The 21,070-nt window shown below is 34.4% G+C and overlaps 1 protein-coding gene across 18 annotated transcripts in view; it reads right to left on the bottom strand.

The window, feature by feature from the left end:
• Positions 1 to 21,070, bottom strand: part of NRG4 (neuregulin 4) — a gene marked incomplete at its 3' end in the record, with an annotated part of 205,100 nt that overhangs the window by 14,379 nt on the left and 169,651 nt on the right. For 10 of the 18 annotated variants that reach the window (XM_079128939.1, XM_079128938.1, XM_079128931.1 and 7 more), the window contains one exon: positions 13,001 to 13,150. In XM_079128939.1, coding sequence (XP_078985065.1) covers positions 13,001 to 13,150 — 150 coding nt within the window. Of the gene's footprint in view, positions 1 to 1,137; positions 1,191 to 5,755; positions 5,836 to 13,000; positions 13,151 to 21,070 lie in introns of those variants that run through there. The other 8 variants (XR_013762123.1, XR_013762124.1, XM_079128945.1 and 5 more) reach the window with 3 other exon arrangements.

Here is a 21,070-nt window from a genome sequence, read left to right as displayed (position 1 = left end):
CTGCTTTTGAAACTTTTTTAGGAAGAGTTTCTGCAGAGTAATTGTATCTTTCTTGGAAGTTTGGCAGAAGTCACCAGGTAAGCCACTTGAGCCTGAATTGTCATTGTGGGGAAAGTTTCTATATACAAATTCAACTACTTTGCATTTGAGGACTATTCAAGTTATCTCAGAATGCTTTCTTAGTTTTGTTCTTTAAAGAATTTGTCCAATCTTAAGTTGTTCCAAATCTTCCCTTATTTATCCTTTCAACATTTGTATTATTGGTAGGAATGTCACTAATTCTTCATATTGTTAATTTATGTCCTCTCTTTTTTCTGATCAACATGCCTACAAATTTACTAATTTTATTGATCTTAAAGAACCAGTTTTTGGTTACAATGATTTATGGATTTTTCTCTCTTCTGTTTCCTATTTCATTGATTCCTATGCAAGCCTTTATGTCTTTTCTTGTACTTACCTTGGATTTTTAAAAATAGGTTTTTCCAAAAGATGAGATCTTGCTTTGAGAATGTTCTTTTCTAATTTGGATATTTACTGCTGTGAATTTTGAGAAGGCATGCTTTCATTTTCATGCAGTTGAAAAGGCTAATTTTTTCCTTTTTGGCTCATGGATTACTTAGAAGTATGTTATCTAGTTTCCAAATATTTGAGTTTTTTCCAGAGATATTTCTATTACTAATTTCTTATTTCATTGAAGTCAGAGAACATATTTTGCATGACTTGTATCCTTTTTAATGTGTTGAGATTTGTTATATGAACCAGTTTATGGTGTTTCATGGTGAAAAGAGTGTGCATTCTGTTGATTAGACGGAGTGTGCTGCACATTTATCAGATCCAAACGGTTGGTACTGTTGAAGTCGACTGTATCTTCACTGACTTTTAATCTATCTATTCTGCCAATTATTAGGATAACAGTACTATAATTTCTGGTCATAATCATTGATTTGCCTATTTCTTCTTGGATTTCCATGAGTTTTGCTTCATGTATTTTAAAAGTGCATTTAGGTGCATGTTGATGAGGGTTCTCCAGGGAAACAGAGCCAACAGGATGTGTGTACATACAGAAAGAGATTTATTTTATGGAACTGACTTATACAATTGTGGAGACTTGGGAAGTTCAAAATCAGATGGGGTGGCTGGCAGGTTGGAGACTCAGGAGAGAGCTGCAGTTGGAGTGCAGAGGCATCCTGCTGGTGAACAAGGAAGAGCCCATGTTGCAGATAGTCTGAAGCAATCTGCTTGCAGGCCTTCTCTCTGGTACAGCCAGCCTTTTGTTCTATCAACTTCAACTGACTGAATGAGGCCCACACACATTATGGAGGGTGATCTGCTATTTTCCTCAGAGTTCACCAATTTCAATGCAAATCGCATCCAAAGACACTCTCACAGAAGCATCCAAAATAATGTTTGATCAAACCATGGTCCAGTCAAGTTGACACGTAAGATTAACTATCACAGTGCATACATATTTAGTACTATTACATCTTATTGACAAATTGTCCCCTTTATGAAATGACAATCTTTATCCTTTATAATATTCTTAGCTATGCAATCTACTTTGTCTAATATCAGTAAAGCCATTCAAGCTTTCCTGTGATTAGTATTAGCATGGTAGTTGCATCTTTAAAATTAAAGGACATTTCTTATAGGTAGCATATAATAGTTTTAATCCAGTTTTATAATCTGTACCTTTTAATTGGGCAATTTAGACACTGAGAGGTTGCGCTGGGGTTTGCAGCATGTATCTGTGACTTGCTGTGCTTTCCCTTTAGGTGATATTACCCTGTTTGACATGTGGCACGGGAACTTTATAATAGGGTATTTCCATTGCTCCACTCCCAACCTTTGTATTTTGTAATTATACATTTTACTTTCATATATGTTGTAAATCCCATACTTTGTAATTTCTAGTGAAATTTTCTATTATCTCTTATGTAGATTTAAATAGTAAGAAAAACACATTAGGACAGGGGATGTGGCTGTGGTACAGCACTTGCCTAGCACGTGCAAGAGCCTGGGTTCCACCCCCAACTCCATCAAAGAAAACAAAAACAAAAACAAATATTTACCCATGTAATTGCCATTTCTGGTATTCTTAATTCCTTTATGTAGGTTTATATTACACATCTGATATCATTGTTCTTTTGCCTGGAAGACTTCCTTTAACACTTATTTAGTGTGGGTCTGGTGATGACAAATTCAACTTTCAAATTCTATATGCCTGAAAAACCTCCATTTGCCTTCGGTGTTTTTAACTTAATTGATTTATTTTCATAGCTTTATTGAATATGATTCATATACCATATAATTCATCCATTTAAATTGTACAATTCAGTGGTTTTTAGTATTCATAGTTGCATAACCATCACCATAATCAAATTTGGAACATTTTCATTCCCCCAAAGCAAACTTCCATTCCTTAGCCATCACCTAATTTTCTGATTTTACTCAACCCTGGGCACCATTAATCTACTTCTGTTTCTGTAGTTAATTTGTCTATTCTGAACATTTCATATAAATGCAATCACAAAGTATTTTTTCTTTGTAACTTTTTTCACTTTAAAATACTGTATTCTAAGTCCATCCATGTTACATGCAGCATGTATTACTACTTCCTATGTTCTGCTTAATAATTTTCTGTAGTAAAAATGTAACACATTTATCCATTTATTAGCTAATAGAGTATTTTCTTATTATAAATAATACTGTCATGAACATTCACTACAAGGTTTTGTGTGGACACATTTCATTTCTGTTTGGCGTATACCTAGGAGTAGAATTGTAAGGTCATATGGTAACTTTATGCACAAACTTTAGAGAAATTGCCAGAATGTTTTTGGAAGTAGCTGCACCATTTCAAATTTCCCACTGGCAATGTGCAAGGGCTCCAATTTCTCCACATTCCTGTTATTGTTCTTTCTTAATATAGTCATCCTTATGGGCAAGAAGTGATAATCTGTTACTTTTTTTTTTTTTTTTTTTAACAAGGGATTAAACCTAGGGGTGCTTAACCACTGAGTCACATCCCCAGCCCTTTTTAAATTTTTTGAGACATTGTCTCACGAAGTTGCTGAGGCTGGCTTTGAACTTTGAGATCCTCCTGCCTCAGCCTCAAGTTGCTGGGATTACAGGTGTGTGCCACGGTGCCGAGCTTCATTATAGTTTTGACTTTTATTTCCTGATGGCTAATGATGAGAATCTTTTTGTGTGCTTATTGGTCATTTGTACATTTTTTAGAGAACTATCTTTCCAGATCCTTTGTCTGTTTTTAAATTGGGTTGGATGTCTTTTTATTATTGACTTGTAAGTATTTATATTTTTGGGATATAAGTTCTTTATCATATGACTTGCGAAATTTTTTTTCTGTTCTGTAATTTTTACTTTCTTGAAGGGCTATTTTAAGGCTCAAAAGGTTAAAAAAAAGAATTTGATAAATACAGTTTATTTCTTTGTTATTGATAGTTTTGGAATCATATCTAAGAAGCCAATGTTTAAGGTCAGAAAGATTTCCACCTATGTATTCTAAATAAGAGTTATATATAGTTTTGACTCTTACAAGTCTTTGATCCATTCTGAGTTAATTTTTATATATGTTATGAGGCAGGGGTTTAAATTCATTCTTTAGTAAATGGATATATAGTTTTCCAATATCTTCTATTGAAAAGACCATTATTTTCCCCATGAATTGCCTTGATACTTTTAAAGAAATCAATTTACTACAGAATAAGCATTTATTGCTAAACTCCCAATTGTATTCCAGGGGTCTCTGTCCATCCTTATGCCAGCACTACAGTATCTTGGTTACTGGGCCTTCATCATAAGTTTCAAGATCAAAAAATGAATTCTCCAACTTTGTTCTTCTTTTTCAAGATTGATATGCCTATTTTGCCCTGTTTTTGAAAGATATTTTTCCTAGATATAGAATTCCAGATTCATTGCTTTTATTTTTAATTTTTTGCAGTGCTAGGTGTCAAACCAAGGGCCTCATGCATGCTAGGTAAGTGCTTTACCATTGAGCTACAAATCCAGTCCTTTAAGTAAAAAATAATAATAATAATAATAATAATTATATAGTTGCTCTGTTCCCTTCTGGGTTGGACTGTTCCTTAAAAGAAGTCTACTGTCATCCTTTATCATCTTTATCTTGGTTTCTTTAAATGTAATATGTCTTTATCTGGCTGCCTATAAAATCAATCACTGGTTTTGAGAGATTATGATGACCTCAGTGTACTTTTCTTTATGGTTCTTAAGTGTAATGTTTGTTGAATAATCTGTATCTGTAAATTGAGTTTTTATTAAATCTGAAAAAATTTGGGCTATTTCTTCAAATTTTTTTTGTCTCCTCTCATGTCCTTTTAGAACTGCAGTTAACACAATATTATGCTGCCTGAAGTTGTCACATAGCTCACTATTAATTTTTTCATTTAAATTTTTTTTAAAAAATATTTTTAGTTGTAGATGGACACAGGACCTTTATTTTATTTATTTATTTTAATGCGGTGCTAAGAATCGAACCCAGTGCTGCACACATGCTAGGCAAGTGCTCTTCCACTGAGACCCACCTGTTTCTTTTTTTAATAGTTTATATTGTTGTAGTTTCAAACTCACCAATCTTTTCTACAGTTGTGTCATCTGACATTATTACTATCCAAATTTTTTATCTTACACACTAGTTTTTATCTTTGGAAATTCAATTTGGGTTGCAAAAAAAAAAAAAAAAAAAAAAAAAAAAAAAAAATCTTCCATGTCTCACCTTGTGAATATATGGGTTATATTTACAAAAAACATTTAATATGCTTGCCTGCTATTTCTAACATCTATGGGAATTTCAATATATTAGGCTTCTCATTTTTAAATGCATTTCCTGCTTCTTTGAAGATTGGTAATTTTTTATTGAATGTGAAACACTGTGAAATTACCTGTTGAATACTGGATACTTTTTATATTATTGGGATGCAATCACTTGCATTAAACAATTTAATTCTGTCGGCTTATGCTTTTAATGTTTGTTAGACAGGACTGGAGCAGCTCTTAACCTAGGGCAAATTATTCCCAGCTACTGTGTACCCTTCCTAAGACCCATGAATAGTGAGATCTTTAGGGCCCTTTGTGAATATGGGGCACCACTAATCCTTTCAAGATGTCTCAGCTCCATCTTCTCAGCTCAGGGAATTCATCAAGCTCAGCCTGGGTTCCCTGATACAGATGGCACTGCAAGCTGGAAGCTTTCGAGGCAGAGCTCTAAGGCCATCATTGGCTCATCCTGTCTGATTCCCATCCCTCAGTGTCGGTCCTCTGTTGCCTGGTGTCAATGTCTTGAAAATCATTGTTTATTTTTGTTTGTTTCAAGTGAAAGGAAGAATTCCATTTTAGTCAGAAGTCTCCAGATAGTTTTAAAATATTAATTTGTCTACAAGTTTCCCAATGAAACTTACCCACACAGGTAAAATTCCTTTTTCCCATATGCCAGCCCACTTCAGAATACTTCTGGAACTATTCCCTCATATCTATGTAGCACATTATAGCTAACATTGTAATTTCATGTTATTACTTGTATTGTTTTCTTTTGGAAAAAAATATGACCTGTGTTATACTGCTAATAGGGAATTTATCTTCATGTGAAAAATGGTGCCTAGCTCAAAATCCATGGAAAAATTCTTAGCATCAACCTGTTTTTTTAATAGATTCAAATCCTTACATGTAACAACAGAAGTCTCATCAAGGACTTTAAGCATTTCATTTTGAATTTACTCACTGTGGTGGGCTCTGGTACTGCTTGTCTCTACCAGGCTGATATCACACTGTGCTGAACTGGCCCTCTGAAGATGGCCCTTCCTGACAGTAGAGAGGAGAGAAACACAAATGGAAAATGGGTTATTGGAAAGCATGTCAGAAGAACTAGAAAGGAATTTTAACTTGAATATTGGAAGGTTTACTTTAAGTCCACAACTACCTGAAACCCTAGAGCAGCCCTGCTGTATTTAACAAATGCATTAGTACTGGGAGGTCATCAACCATGGGTACTGATACTGTTTTTAGCTGCCTTCCTTTATGGTACACAGCTACTATATTTTAGGGTAACAGGAATGTTTTTATGCTTTTTTAAGAGGTTAGTTTCCATTATTCATTGGATCCTCATGTGACATGGGGTGGCTTTAGTGAGCTATTCTATTAATGACATTTAAAAATTTCATTTTGAACCTTCTTTAAGGTTATAGCTTACCAAGATTTTTTGTCATTTGACCTATATTAATAGGTTAGAATTTATGTGATCCTGACAGATTTTTATAAAAAAAAACTACTTGAAATATTAAGTAAAAATTTGGAATGTAAAGTTGCTTTAATTTTTTCAATATGTCAATACTCGAGTATTAACTTACATTAATGAAAGTGAATTCAAAACCACTTTACCTTAGCAAAATGGCATGTATTTTCTCAATGCAGAATGGCTCCTACTTCCGAAAGCTACTGATTCTAGTGCAGATTTTAGCATTAGTGGGGTATCATTTGGACCTCATTCAAAGATAACTAGTTACTAAAGTTCAAAAGGCCCTCAGCTTAAAGTAATTTTAACCACTAGGGACCCCAAAACTGTTAGAGTAAACAATGACTTGGTTTCATTCTTAAAAGCACATTTCTAAAAGACAAATATATTTCACATGATCAGTATACAACAGATTCAAATCCAATCTCTAGATTTCATGAGCAATAGCTACTCATGTTATTTTTCAAATTAATTCTGCTTTTGGCACATCTTTACCCATATAATCACATAAAATTACCTCTACTTATGTTGTCATTCGAAACTGGAAAATACATGATTTCAAGTACTTCACAACCCTGAGAGTTAGTCAAGAATGTCATTTTTGTAATGTTAAAGATGCTATTTTTTCCTCACTGACTAAAGTTATACCCATTTTACAAATGTTTCTAAAATGAATGTGTTTAACGTTTATGATGAGCAAACTGTTGCTTCATTGTGAAGTAAAGCATTCAAACAAAAAGGGTGAATAGGGGCTGGGCTGTGGCTCAGTGGTAGAGCGCTTGCCTAGCACATGTGAAACACTGGGTTCGATCCTCAGCACCACATAAAAATAAATAAATTTTAAAAAAAGGGTGAATAAAATATATAGTTAGACAATGAGCAATAAATACATTTGTACCCAGCATGAGATGAGAAATATACCATATGTATGTGTATGTGTGTGTATATATATATACACACACACACATATATGTTATTTGGTTTTGTTTCATTTTAAACTTTATATGAATGGAATTTTGCTATTATGTTTTCTTTGACAACTTGCTTCTTCACCTAAATTATGTTTTTAAGATTCATCCAGGTTGATATATGTAGCTGTAGTTCATTTCTTTTCTTATATATTGTTCTTTTGTATGAACATAACTTTTTGCCCATTTCATGTTCAGGAGTACTTGGGTACTTTTCAATATTTTTATTATTACAGCCAGTTCTATTATAAACTCCTATTATCTGTCAGGTATCTATAGCCAGAAGTAGAAGAACTGGGTTGTGCAGTACACACTTGTTCAGTTTTAGGTATTTGCAAACTGATTCAAAAGTGTTAAAAACTTTCAAATTTTAAAATAAAACCATTTTACATTGTCTGGTTGTGTCAACTTTTTTTTGGTCAGTCTCACAAGTGGAATAATGGTATTTCATTGTAGGTTTGACTTGCATTTCCATAATAAGGTTGCATACCTTTTCATATTTTCTGGATCTTCCATCTTCTATAAATTCAATTATTTTTCCCCTTTATCTACATGCTTACCTTTTTCTTAGTGATCTGATACATTCAAGAAATAAATATCCATAACTATATTTCATGTGTTATATATATCTTCTTCTAGTTTGTAGCTTGAGTGTTCTTTTTTCAGTGGTATCTCGAAAACGAAGTTTTCAATTTTAATAAAACCAAATTTATCAGCCTTTGTTTTCTCATTTTTTGCTTTCTAATTCTCATTTCCCAAAATCTATCCCTATCCTCTAAAGATACAAAGATTTTTTTAAAACATTTTAAAAAAATGTTCTTCTAACAGTTTTCATTTAGCTTTTCAAATATAAGCCTTTAATCTACCTGAGCTGAATTTGAGGTATGCTGTAAGGTAAAACCCCGATTTTACTTTCTTCTATATGGATAAACAATGATGCCAACACCTTTTACTGAAAGCCCATTATTTCTCCACTGCTCTGCAATACCATCTCTGCTGTATGTCAAATATCTACATATGCTGCTTGCTTTAGGCGTTTTACAGTCATACTTTTTTTTTTTCTACTAAGTTTGGTGTAAGTCTTTATTAAGAAAGCTAAGAGATTTTTCTCTCTTAATCTATAAGTAAAATTAAATATATATTTTTTCAGCACTGGGATTGAATCCAGAGCCTTGTGCATACCAGGCAAGTACTCTATCACTAAGTTACATTCCCAATCCTTTTAAAAAAAACAAAAAAACAAAAAAAACAGGGTTTTACTAAGTTGCTCAGGCTGGCCTTGATCTTGCAATCTTGTCTCAGCCTCCTGTGTAGCTGGGATTACAGGAGTATGCCATCACATCTGGCTTAATTTTTAATGTTACATCGACTTTGCACTCCTGGAATAAATCCAAGATCATCAAAGAGTTTCATTGATGATTACTTGTAATATAGTTTTTTAAAAAATGCACTGCTAGATTTGGTTTGCTAATCTTTAATCTTTTATATCCAGGTTAAAAATTATTTGGTTCTTAATTTTCTTTTTCATTCTAGGATGATTAATTTAATATATCAACTTGGTTGGGCCATGATACACAGATATTTGGCTAAATATTTTTCTGGATGTTTCTGTGAAGGTGTTCTTCAGATGACATGAATGTTTCAATCTGGATTTTAAGTAAAGCAGTGCGCCTTTCCTGATGTGGGTGGGCCTCAGCCAATCAGATGAAGGCTTTAACTCCTCCCTGGTGTTAGAAGGAATTCTGCCCACAGAATTCCTATGGAATTGAAATGAATACTGATTCTTCCCTAGGTTCCCAGCCTTATTGCCTATGAACTTGAAATGCAACAATAGCCCTTCCCTGGATCTCCTGCCTGTTAGCCCCTGTAGCTTTTGGACTTGGCAGCCTCCATAATTGCTTGAATCAATTTCTTAAAATGTGTGTGTATGCGTGTGTGTGCGCACGTGCATATATGCAAATATGTCCTACTGGTTCTGCTTCGTCTGAGAGCTCTAATACATAATGTTGTCAGTTATGAACTGTATTGTGTACCCACAAAATTCATTTATTGAAGCCTTAACTCCCAATGTGAGTGTATTTGAAGGTGGTATTTAGGGAAGGTAATTTTAGGGTAAGGGTAAGGGTAGGGCCCTAATCTGAAATGATGGGTGACCTTATAATAGGGAGAGACACCAGATATCTTTTTCTGTTCATACATATCCAGAGAAAAGGCCATCTACAAATCAGGAAGAGGGGCCTCACCAGAGATCAAATGCACTGGCATCTTGATCTTGGACTTTTAATCTTCGTAACCGGGAGAAAATAAATTTCTGTTGGTTAAGGCACCCAGTCTGTGGTGTTCTGTCATGGCAGCCTTAGCAGAATAATACATTTTGTAGGTGTGAGCATCAAAATGATGCTAGTCTAAAAAAAGAATAAGCAAATATTCCCTATTTATCTGTCCTCCATGCTAGCATGTGGTTTGTTTTAAGGATCTCACTAGTAAAACTGAGCCTGGGGTTTTCTTTTTCTGGCTGGGGATGGAACCCAGGCCCTCATGCATGCTAGGCAAATGTTCTATCACTGGATTATATCCCCAGTCCTTCTTATTTTTGAGACAGGATCTTGCTAAGTAGTTAAAGCTGGCCTCAACCTTATGATCCTCCTGCCTTAATAGCCTTTGGAAACATTATCAAACTTTTGAAATGTGACAAAAACTTCTTTATTGACAATACAGAATAATTTAAAAAATATTCTGCATGAGCTTGTAAATAATTTTGTAGCTATCTGATACTATTTTATAAAATAAGTAATTAACCTTGTTAATTATATTATTATATCTTATGTTACTGATTTTTATCTCCCTATAAATTTGAGTCATATATTACAATTTAATTATTATAGTAACTCAACTTTGTTGAGTTCTCCTTTATATTTCAAATTTTGATTTGTTTTTTGAAGTTTTGCTAATTTTATGTACTGCCTTGTATCCCCCATTGCCAAAAAATTCATACGCTGAAGCCTTCCCCAAGGTGATGGTACCTGGAGACAGGATTTTCTGGTACATAATTAGGTCATGAGAGTGGAGCTCTTACAAATGACGTATTTGGTCTTGGTTCCTGTTTCCTGGCATACAATTCCTACGATCCTTGGAATCTCCAAAATGAATGGTACTTTTTGTATGCTAATGAGTTGACTCATAGCTGATCGCCTCTAGCAAATCTTTAAATAAATTCTATTGAATTAAGACATGTGCTGAGTTTTAAAAAATGATAATTACTTGTTGGAGCTCTGTTTTGGTCTTTGTAAAATCTGCTTATTTCTAAGCCTCTCATTTATTTTTTGATATATATGAAACATATTTAATTTATATCACATCCGATTCTTTCAAAAAGTAAAAATGTTGAATATCTGAGTCTACTATCAGTTGTTTCTTTTAGTTCTAATTAATGGTACCTTTTCTCTTCTGTTTGGTATTCTTTTTCTGATGTTAAGATGCTTTTTAAGGTAAAGAGTGAAAGTAGGTTCTTCAACAATTGATTTGTATTTGTTTCTGTCAACCACCTGGGGACATTTCCAGCCTAGACTAGTTTATATTCTTACCACCCACTCCCACTTCAGAGTGTCTGGATTCAGGAAGGATGCAAACCCACATAGCATTTGTGATTAGAGGGTTTTCTTTCTCTTTTACTTAGTACCAACTGTTCTTAAATAATCTTTTCCTTCAATTATGCCTATACTTTCTACCCAAAAGATATTGTTTTGTCTACTATAGGGCTTTTCAGATTAGAAGTATTTCTAAATTCTGGCTCTGGTCTGTGCAGCAGCTATGGGTAAGAAGGTACTTGATGCTCAGTGGCATTGAGCACTGTGGGGTATGACACAGCATACCCTTCACAAACTCCATGGGTAGGCAAAAGATTTCAGTTTTAGAACAACTATAGCAATATTAACGTTTAAAAACCATACCAATCACTGGCAACAATTCCCGGTAGAATATCAAATTCCCTTATTAAGACCTTAGGTAACAGACATGTACTTCTGGCTCTCTACCTTATAAGCAATGATTGAAATGCATTTTCTGATACTTGTAATTTAGTAGGACCATGAAACATGTTCTGGCCAATTGATTGATTTGGCAGTGATGTGTGTCACTTCTAGGACAGATCATTTCAAGGATGAGACCCCTCTGGCTCTTTTCTCGCTCTGGCATGACAACTGACAGCACTGAAATTGGAGGCTACTCCATAGTTTGAGTCCTTAAGTGACTATGATTAGTAAAACCATGTGTGCTGGCCTGCAATAATTATATATTACATATGAGGAATAGTCTTTTGATATTTTGAGCCACTAAACTGTTAAGGTTGTGTCTTAGTCTTTTTTTCTGTTGCTGTAACTGAATACCACAGACTGGGAAATTTACAAAGAATAAAGGTTAGTTTAGCTTACAGTTCTGGAAACTGGCAAGTCTAAGAGCACAGCACTGGCATTTGTTTAGCATCTGATGAGGGCCTTTGATCTGGGTCTTGTCACAGCACAGAGTCAGCAAACCAGAGAGCTTATTTTATGGCAAAGTCACTCTGGTGATTACCCATTTATCCCTTAGTCCATGGACAGATTAGTCAATTCATTCATACTGACAGAACCCTCATGACCTAATCACCCATCTGAAGGTTCTACCTGTGCAACATCATTACGTATGACTTTGGGAAATAAGTTTCCAATGCATGAAATTTGGAGGACACCAAATTCAAATTGTAGCTAGTTGATAGTTACTATAGCCAAACCCAGACTATCATGGTTGATAGTACAAAAAGTAATTCATTATTCAATAAACAACAGATTAAAACTCTAGCCCAAGCCAGCACTAGGGTAATTAATCAACTGGTCTTCCCTTTAGCATATTGACTGACAAAATGTTTAGAGGACTAGAATAAGATCATTCACTTTTCTAGACATTTACACATTAAATGACTTTAAAAGTCAAGGGTAACCAAATCCCAAAGATGTCTGTTCTGGTTATCTAATACTATATAACATACCACCCTAAATTGAGTGGAATTAAAAAAAGAGTCTCTCTCATGGTTCTGTGGATTGACAGCTGAGCATTTTTAACTTGGAGTCTGTGATTATAGGCAATCAGTTAAGTCAGGAGTCAACCAAAGGTTCAAATGAGCTGGATGTCTGAGATGGCTCATTCAAATGGCTGACAGTTGTCACTGGCTATTGGCTCAGAGCTCAGCTGGGGCTGGTTCTTTGTGCTGTTTAGATTTCTTACAAGATAGGGGCGGATTCTATAAGGGAGCATATATATAGTAGGCTCTACATATATATAGTAGGCTCTAAATTCTACATATTCACTGTATGTCTTAAACTTTAATTTATAGTATTATATAAGTTTTTTTTTTTTCCTTTAATATTCAAGACTTAACTTAAAACAGACTTCACCTAAATATTTAGGGGAAGGTAGACCCACACTCACTACAGTTATCATGCCCAAAACACCTAAATATTTAGGTGAAGTCTTACCTTAGTAAGTCTAAACCTTAATAGTTTAAAAAAGTCAAAGTAAATTATGATGGCAGTAAAAAAGAACAAATTGAGACTATGTAGTAATAAGATGCTTTAAAAATTACTTTTAAATTAATAACAAAAACTTCATTAGAGGAATATCTCTAAACATAAAACAGTGTCTGGAAAAATCTCTCAGAGTGAAAAGACATTAATTATTTAACGGAATCACTACTTTATGCACTACTATTCTTTTCAAGAGCATATTTGGTTACCTGCAAAGGAAGTAGAGGGCTGCAACAGTAAGTGTTACTAGAAGAACAGTCAACGCCAGGAAAGCTGCAAACAGGTTACTTTTGCTTTGGATGCTGGAACTTGGAAGAAAGACTTCTTCACAACGAGCTCCTGTGTAATTTTCAACGCACCTACAGGATAAAATTTCAGATAAAGAATGCGTCCCTGCTCCATTAGCTATTCTGAATAGCAAAAGGTAGCTGGTATGAAGGAAAGAGACTAATCTTCAGATTGTGATTGTGGCAGAGACATGTCCTATAATGCTCACAGGGCTATGGTCACAATGAAACAAATTAGATTTCTTACAAGATAGGGGCAAATTCTGTAAGGGAACATCCAGTGTACGGGTGGCAACAAGTGGAAGCTTCTAGGCCAATGTGTGCTATCTTCCTTTTCCCTATTTCTAATGGCTTGGAAACTGCAGAAAAATTATATTCAGACTTCTTCTAGATTTTCTTTTGAGATAGGGTCTGCTGTGTTAACCCAGGCTGGCCTCAAACTTCCAGGCTCACATGATCCCCCTGTCTCAGCCTCCCAAGTATCTGGGAGTGGTGATGCCAGCAACATGACACCTGGCTTATCTTCTAGATTTTCAATGATATAATTGTTCATATGTAACTCAAATTCATCTAAAATTAATTTTGTTGCATTTGGTACAGATTTAGCTCTAAATGCATTTTTCCTCAAAATTATTAACTTGTTATTTCAGCCTTGTTATTAAATAATCAATACCTTTCCCACTGTTTAACAATGCCTACTTGAACAATTTGTGTAAGTAACAGCATTTCTATTCTTCTTCAATGATATGTACATCTAATCTTGGGCTTCTACTGCATTGCTTCAATATTGTGACATTATAGTCATTATACCTTACTAGTTTTCTTTGTTAGAATATTTTGTAATATTCTCATGAGCCAACTCAATATTTTAAAGTAAATTACTTTTAGCTCTCTAGAACTATGAGAAGACTGGAGGTATGGCTCAATAGAGGAGCACTTTGCCTGGCTTGATCCCCAGCATCACAAAAACAAAAGCAAGACTAATATAAGACAAAGAATGACAATCTTTGGTATTAACGAGTTCCTTTCTCCCTGTTAATGTGCTCAAAGGATTATAAAATACAGAGATTGATATAAATCAACAAGGATGACACTAACACCAGATTAATTTGATTATTTTGCAGTTGCATTTAAAATAAAGAATAGTATCTTAATATAACTAATTTTTATTTATAAAGCAACCCAAGAAGTCACAGAATAAATCTGCAGTAAACTAAACTCAGCACTAATTCTGTGCAAAAAAAAAAAAAAAAAAAAAAAGGCAATACATTTTAAGCTGGGTTTACCAAAATAGAAAGTATTAATACTCCTCACCTCTTTCTAGCTTAGGTAGGTATTTAGAAATTTATTGTCACTTCTCTAGACTAATAAGGATACAGGCCACGAAAGTTACGTGTGAACTAATCACTAGCTTTGACAACTAATGTGAAAGACTAATAAAGTACTCTACATATAAATAAAAGGAAAGGATGTCAAGATATAGCACACAGAATCAACTTTAGTCAACTGAGCACAGGAAAGGTGCCATATGAGCCTCCAGCTGTGCCCAGGGTGAGGTAGCAGTGTTACTGTGGGAGGTCCTACTGAGGGTGTTGGGTTAGGGAAAGCAGCAGTCCAGATTCCCTCGAACTACTGTGAAGATCAGGTTTAGGAGGTAAACAAAGGAAAAGTAAGGATAGGACATGGGTGGCAAACTGAAATGCCAAGTGAAAATATTCTGGGGTAAAATCACAATTACCTGAAGTCTAAATAATACTAATTTTTCCACAGGTAAGGTGTGTTAAACAAGCACGAGAAAAAAAAAGACCAAGTGAAAACAATTTGTTTCTTTCTCCTCTAACTCCACCTCCCATTTCCGCAAAGGGGAACAAACATGCATACACACACCCCTAGAGAGTCAACAGAGGTTATCATAGTCAGCACACACTGTCACAGAACAAACAGAGGAAAGGGGCCCTAAGTTTAGTTTTCAAAAGTATCTCCTGAGTAACCAAAACATAAAATAAAAATTCTTCCACAGTTTAGTTATTTTTGTTTTTAAAAGAATTCAGCAGGCTGGCATGGTAGTATAATCCCAGTGACTGAGAAGGCTGAGGCAGGAGAATTTCAAGTTCAAGGCCAGCCTCAGCAACATTTTTATGTCTCAAAATAAGACATAAAAATGGATGGGGATGTAGATCAGTGGTAGAGTGTCCCTGAGCTCAACCCCTAGTATCATAGGAACAAAATAAAGAATTTAGTAAGTAACAATTATTCACACCTTCTAAACTGTTTTTTTTTCAAGTTTTATCCACTGAAAGAAATTCATGTCATAGTTCTAAAAAATAGTTCTCATATTTTGAAATAATGTTTAAAATAGGGTTCAATTTCCATTCTAGAAAAATTAACTAGAACCCTAAATAAATAACTCCTCAAATGAGGCAGTATAATTTCTTCTGATAAGGAATATTTATTTTTAAAAACTATAAACTCATTACTTGGATTTCTTAAGGCTGTTCAAGTTTAGGTAAGATTAGACTTCAAGGGAAAAAAAAAAAAAAGACAAACTACCTGATGTAACTAACAAAAATATTTTACCTAGGCCATGCTCTGAGTTGGAGGGAGTCAGGAGAATGGTGTATAAAGAAACCTAGAGTCAGGTCAGATCAGGGGATAAGCAAATAGGAAAAGGCATATGAGGGAAACCAGTTGACAAGAGGGGTTTCTACTGTCTCACTGCTGGGCAAAGCAAACACATGTATTTGTGGGAAAAGTAAAATCCTGATGGTTAACTTTAAACAAAGTCAAGAAAATTTTTTGTTATTGTTTAACTAGTAATCAGAATTTAGAGAAAGGCAAAGGCACATAAATATTATACTCTTATCCAAGAAGTAGAACTGGCTAGCCTAAAAATGAATTTTAAATTTTCAGGTACTTATTATGTAAAAAAGTAAATACTGCCTACCAATGATTATGTACAAGGAGTCCACTTTTAAGCCTCTATCTCTTTTATGATAATATTATGACCCACTTACAAATGTACAATTTCAAACAAATAACTCCTTTACAGGTAAATAAGGGTGAATGAAGTACAGATAGAGCTGAGTAAAACATAGAAAGGTCAAGTGTTGCACCAATATTTATGTAAAACCAAGTAGTTTTTGTCTTTATGTGAGTAACTCTCTTGCTGAATTTTTTCTGTGCTTCATTTCTGCACAGATTTCCAAGTAGCAAAGAGTTATGCCACCTAACGAGGTGAATACCAAACACTAAGGGATCATGCCTATTTTCCTGCAATTAAAGATTAATGCTGGAATACTAAGATGAGCAGCTGCAAAACGTGGAATACAGGTTATACCACCAACAATTTGACCCTACATATAGTAGCTATGTTGAGTATATTGGACACAACAGATTCTACAGTGTTCAAGGTAAGTTGTTAACACAGTAGTGACACTTAGCATGAGTAAAAGAACCAGGTTTTGAATCATGTGAACAGAGAGCCATTTAGTTTCAAGAACAAACAGAGGACTGAGAGCTGGAAATAAGTAGTTTCCTGACCCTATTATCATGCTTGTTGGATATATAATCTTGGGCAACTCAAAAGTCTCTTATGTAAAATCAAAGGAGCAATACCTGCCTTAACTATTTCATAGGGCTATTATCAGAATCAAATAAGACAATTTATCAAAAAGTTGTGAATACTGAATCATACAAGAGAAACTGAAATGAAAGCAGTCACTTTACAAAGGTCATGTTTACTTAAATGTTGATCTGTAGGGGGAAAAAAAGCCTAAGAAAAATTACAGCTAGAAAAGGGTAAGAGCATGGTGATCAATAAATGCATTATTAGTATTATTAAGTATTTCTTAGAAACAAGAGACAGAGTTATAAAATAATAATAAAAGAGTTCACAAGCCAAAGGAAGACTCAATGTCAGTGCCATTTCACTTTCAGTTAACCTGGAAAGAAAAATTCAAATATTGGCATATGTAAAAGGTGACTTCCAGTTAATCAATATTCTGTGGCAATCAAAGTTCAATCTGAAACTCATGAAAAATGATAAAACAAAACAAAAAGAAAAAAATCAATAGAAGTGTTCAAGAAAATAAACTGGCAACATGGGCTTGGATCCTTTTAATAGTTCATTCAGGACCATATGACAACATTTGTAGCCAAAATCCTATGAAACTCCTACCATATTTTTATAGGGCAAGAACTCAGAGAAAACTGGCTCACAACTTTTGCCTCTTTTATTAACTAGTTCCCTAAATGTAACCTTATCAACCATTTATTATAGTCTTAATAGTATCTATAGATAACTTTACTAATATTCAATCTTGCAAAAATTTTATCTCTAATTATGAGTACCTCAAATTTATCAGTCCAATAAAAGCCTACTTAAAAAGAAAAATCCTAGATTCCGTCATGATTGACCATTACCCAGCTAATTCATATGCTGAAATAGATTATATCTGAATATAAATGATAAAAATCTACATAAAGAACAATCCATATTTGTCATTAGGTAGTGTATTATTTATAGTTTTATTGTGAAGGATTATAAGTTCTTAGTTTAAGTAAATCACTCTTGAAAATTTGAAGTATTTTATTTATTTAAACTAACTGAAGAACAGTGAATGAAGGAAGATGTCAAGAAAACGATGACAGGGCTGGGGAGATAGCTCAGCTGGTAGAGTGCTTGCCTCGCAATCACAAGGCCCTGAGTTTGATCCCCAGTACTGCAAAAAAAAGAAAAAAAAAAAAGAGAGAAAAGAAAACGAGAAAACGATGACAGTCAACTACAGCAGGGTAAAAACATGACTTTCATTAACGGGACTTTGCACTGATCAATCTTCTCCAATGAATACTTTCTTAGAGAAGCACCCTAGAATACTACTGGGTTAATCAGAGCACTGAGGCAAAATATTGTAATTTGTTAGTTTCTTTGTGTGGTCTTCTTATTGACAAAATAATTGACCAAGTCTCTGTTCTTCCTATTTTGCCTGCCTCAAGAAAAACACCAGGGGGAAAAATCTAAAACTATTCTTTAAAAAAGTGTATTATTTAAAAAATAAAAGAAGAAAAATTAAAACTATAAAGTTACATATATATTTTTAATGACCTATTATGATTCTTGGTAAAAAATACATATATATTTGTATGAACAAAGTATTTATGCATAAAATTGGTTTATATTTTCCCTTTAAGTAGTATTTTCAAGAAATATAAAGTTATACTTAAATATTATTAATAATATATAAGTGGGCCTTCCAACTGTAGAGATTTTTCCCTGTTCATGTTTGGTAAAACTTGAGGGTTCAAGACCATAAACCAGGAACAGCTGGAAAGTCTTATACAAATAAACCACAGTTCTAAATGCATTCGTGCTGGCATCTTACCTTCCCAGGCTTCAGGACTCAACAACCTTCTAATGCCCCAACTTGGAATAAGACAAAGAGAAGCCAGCATCAGTTCACTTCCTGACAAAAGAAGTTAAGTATTAGAGCTGGGCAGAAGTCACAGTTGTCACTCTGCATGGTATTCCTGTGTAGCAAATGAAATCTTACTGAAAGATAAAGGAATATTTTTAGCTGCCTTCCAAATGAGATAGTGGATGCAAAGACACTGACCAAAAGCATAACCAAAACTCAGAAGCAAACACATAATTTGATATAAGTTCATTATGCAACAATAAGAAGAAAATGAAGAAAGTTTAAAGCAAGATATACATTGCTTTTCATTTGCCCTCAGCTTCCTAAAACAGCAATGAGTTAAGCAGAGTTGGTTCTGAAGGGTAGTTTTTGCTCTTGAACAAGTGACACAAATCAGTAAGAAAAACTCAGAAGAGAAGTAGTCCTAAGAGAGCAGATATATTCCCAATGTTGTATAACCATAATCCCGCCTGTGTGAGAAGCACAATGATGTGGCAAAATATGAGCTGTCAAGGAGATTTATCCTAGTAAGTTATCAGAGGGTTACTAAAATGAAAAACATTAAAATGCACAGCTTAATAGAGCAGCTGTTTTATTCATTTGCATCTGTTCTATTATCAGCTTTGAGGCTGTTATTTCCATTCCATAAAGGTGTTCTAAAGATCAATAGTAATTCCTGATATTTGATAAAGCACATGGCACAGTGCCAAAAGTCAAAGTAAAAAGGACTTTGCTCTAATTAATCACAGAGGCATTCTGAACTTTTTTCTTTGAACTATACCCTTCTACTAAATTTAGAGATGCAAAGGCTTACATCTTATCTTCAAAAAGAGAATGCCAAGAACCAGCCTATCTTAACCAAGTAACCTTAAGAAAAATTAAAATTTTTTTCTGGTTAATAAAATGACTCAAAATCCTAAGAATTCCTTTTGGAACCAAGTTTAGTAAAGCATATAGTGATAGATACTACTGATAGACAAAAAATACAACATATAATTAAATAAGGCAACGTGTCAAATGTGGGAGCACAATAAATTTTTGATTTCTTGTATTTTTCAATTTTAAGTAATCCTCAGCCATAATAATTTTAGCTTCTTGGAACACTAGCCTTTCAGAGATTACATATTTTTACTTCTAAATTATATCTCTTAAATAGATCTCAGTCTTCTGACAAGCAATGATTTCTACCTAATAGTGGGACTGCTACTGCCGTGGATAGCACTGAGTTTGGTTTCTGACAGCAAAAGCCCCTCTCTGATCTGAGATTCTGGCCTTATGAACAAGTACTGCTTGGGAGGGTCCCGGTAAAACCAGAGCTTACTAAGAGTCACTCTGGGTAACACTTACCACAGACCACGCTTTGTTGATTTAAAACTATCACAAAATCCTACTCCACATTGTGTGATGCTTGGTTCTAGGTGATCCCAGGATAGGTCACAAGATGCAGAGAGGAAAGTAAGGCCACAAGTCAAGGCCTCACCAGCTGGTGATGCAGGCATAGGTGAAGATAAACCTTTCCCCAACTTTTGCTACAAGAAACTGCTCAGTTCTAGTGTGTCTAACTTTGCCAAAAAGCCAAGGGCTGCTGCCTGGTTTGTTCTGTTTGAAGTGAATGACAACAACAGCAAAAGGACTACCCGGTGTCTTGTCAGACTTTTTTCAGTTATTTGATAATATAGGATTGCACTTTTCATTGTCTTTATCTTACAACTCAGTAAATTGTAGGAAACTTATAGTAATGCAAATATATTTTGTTCAGTATAAGACAAAAGACTGGCCTGAGGGTATTGATCAGTTTCATACCTATTTGTAAATTCATTTCAACATGTCTGATAACCTATATATGTTTGTGTTAGTAAATTCTCCTCCAGGTCAATTATGACATCTAGTGTTTTCCTTATTAAATAATCTCTTCATTATTAATCAGTTGAATACATCTCGGCACATCTTCCTTTTATATTTGAAAAGAGCAGGGTGTGCCCTGTCCTAAAGTTCTCCATTTGCAGTACAAATGCTAAGGCAGAATGAACTGGCATCTTGTCTGTGCAGGTAGAAAACCATCACACATTGAACACGTAGAACTTACCAAGAAAAACCACCACCGCTCTAAAGAACAATCATTAGGTACAGAATTAATTAATTCATGCTTATAAAAATTACTACTTATCAAATTAGATCAGGGGCTCACAGACACAAGGACTTGTCAAGACCCTTTCACCTTGACAGCTTCACGGCTAACTTCACTAACTCCTTTTCTGATCATCTGCAGTGGCTCTTTGCATTTGTTCTTTGCATTACCTCTTTATATTCTGTGGCCACTTTAACTCATTCTCAGCCTCTTTATAATCTATTACCACTGTATGAAGTGTGATGGGTGATTTGGGTGTTATAGATACTAGTAATCAAGACTGGAATGGAATAAAGAACTTGCAATTGCCCTGGTCATGAATGCCAAGGAAAATCAGGAGTACTTAGTGAACGAAAGTTGATGAAACCAATGTAGCTTGTGAATTTACTGATACTCAATAAATACTGACATTGTGGAAAGATGCAAATGTGTTTATCTATGTAAATGGAA

The sequence above is a fragment of the Sciurus vulgaris genome, assembly GCF_902686455.1.
Source record: "Sciurus vulgaris genome assembly, chromosome: 2".
NCBI classification, from domain to species: Eukaryota; Metazoa; Chordata; class Mammalia; order Rodentia; family Sciuridae; genus Sciurus; species Sciurus vulgaris.
This window is presented reverse-complemented; position numbering and strand designations above follow the sequence as displayed.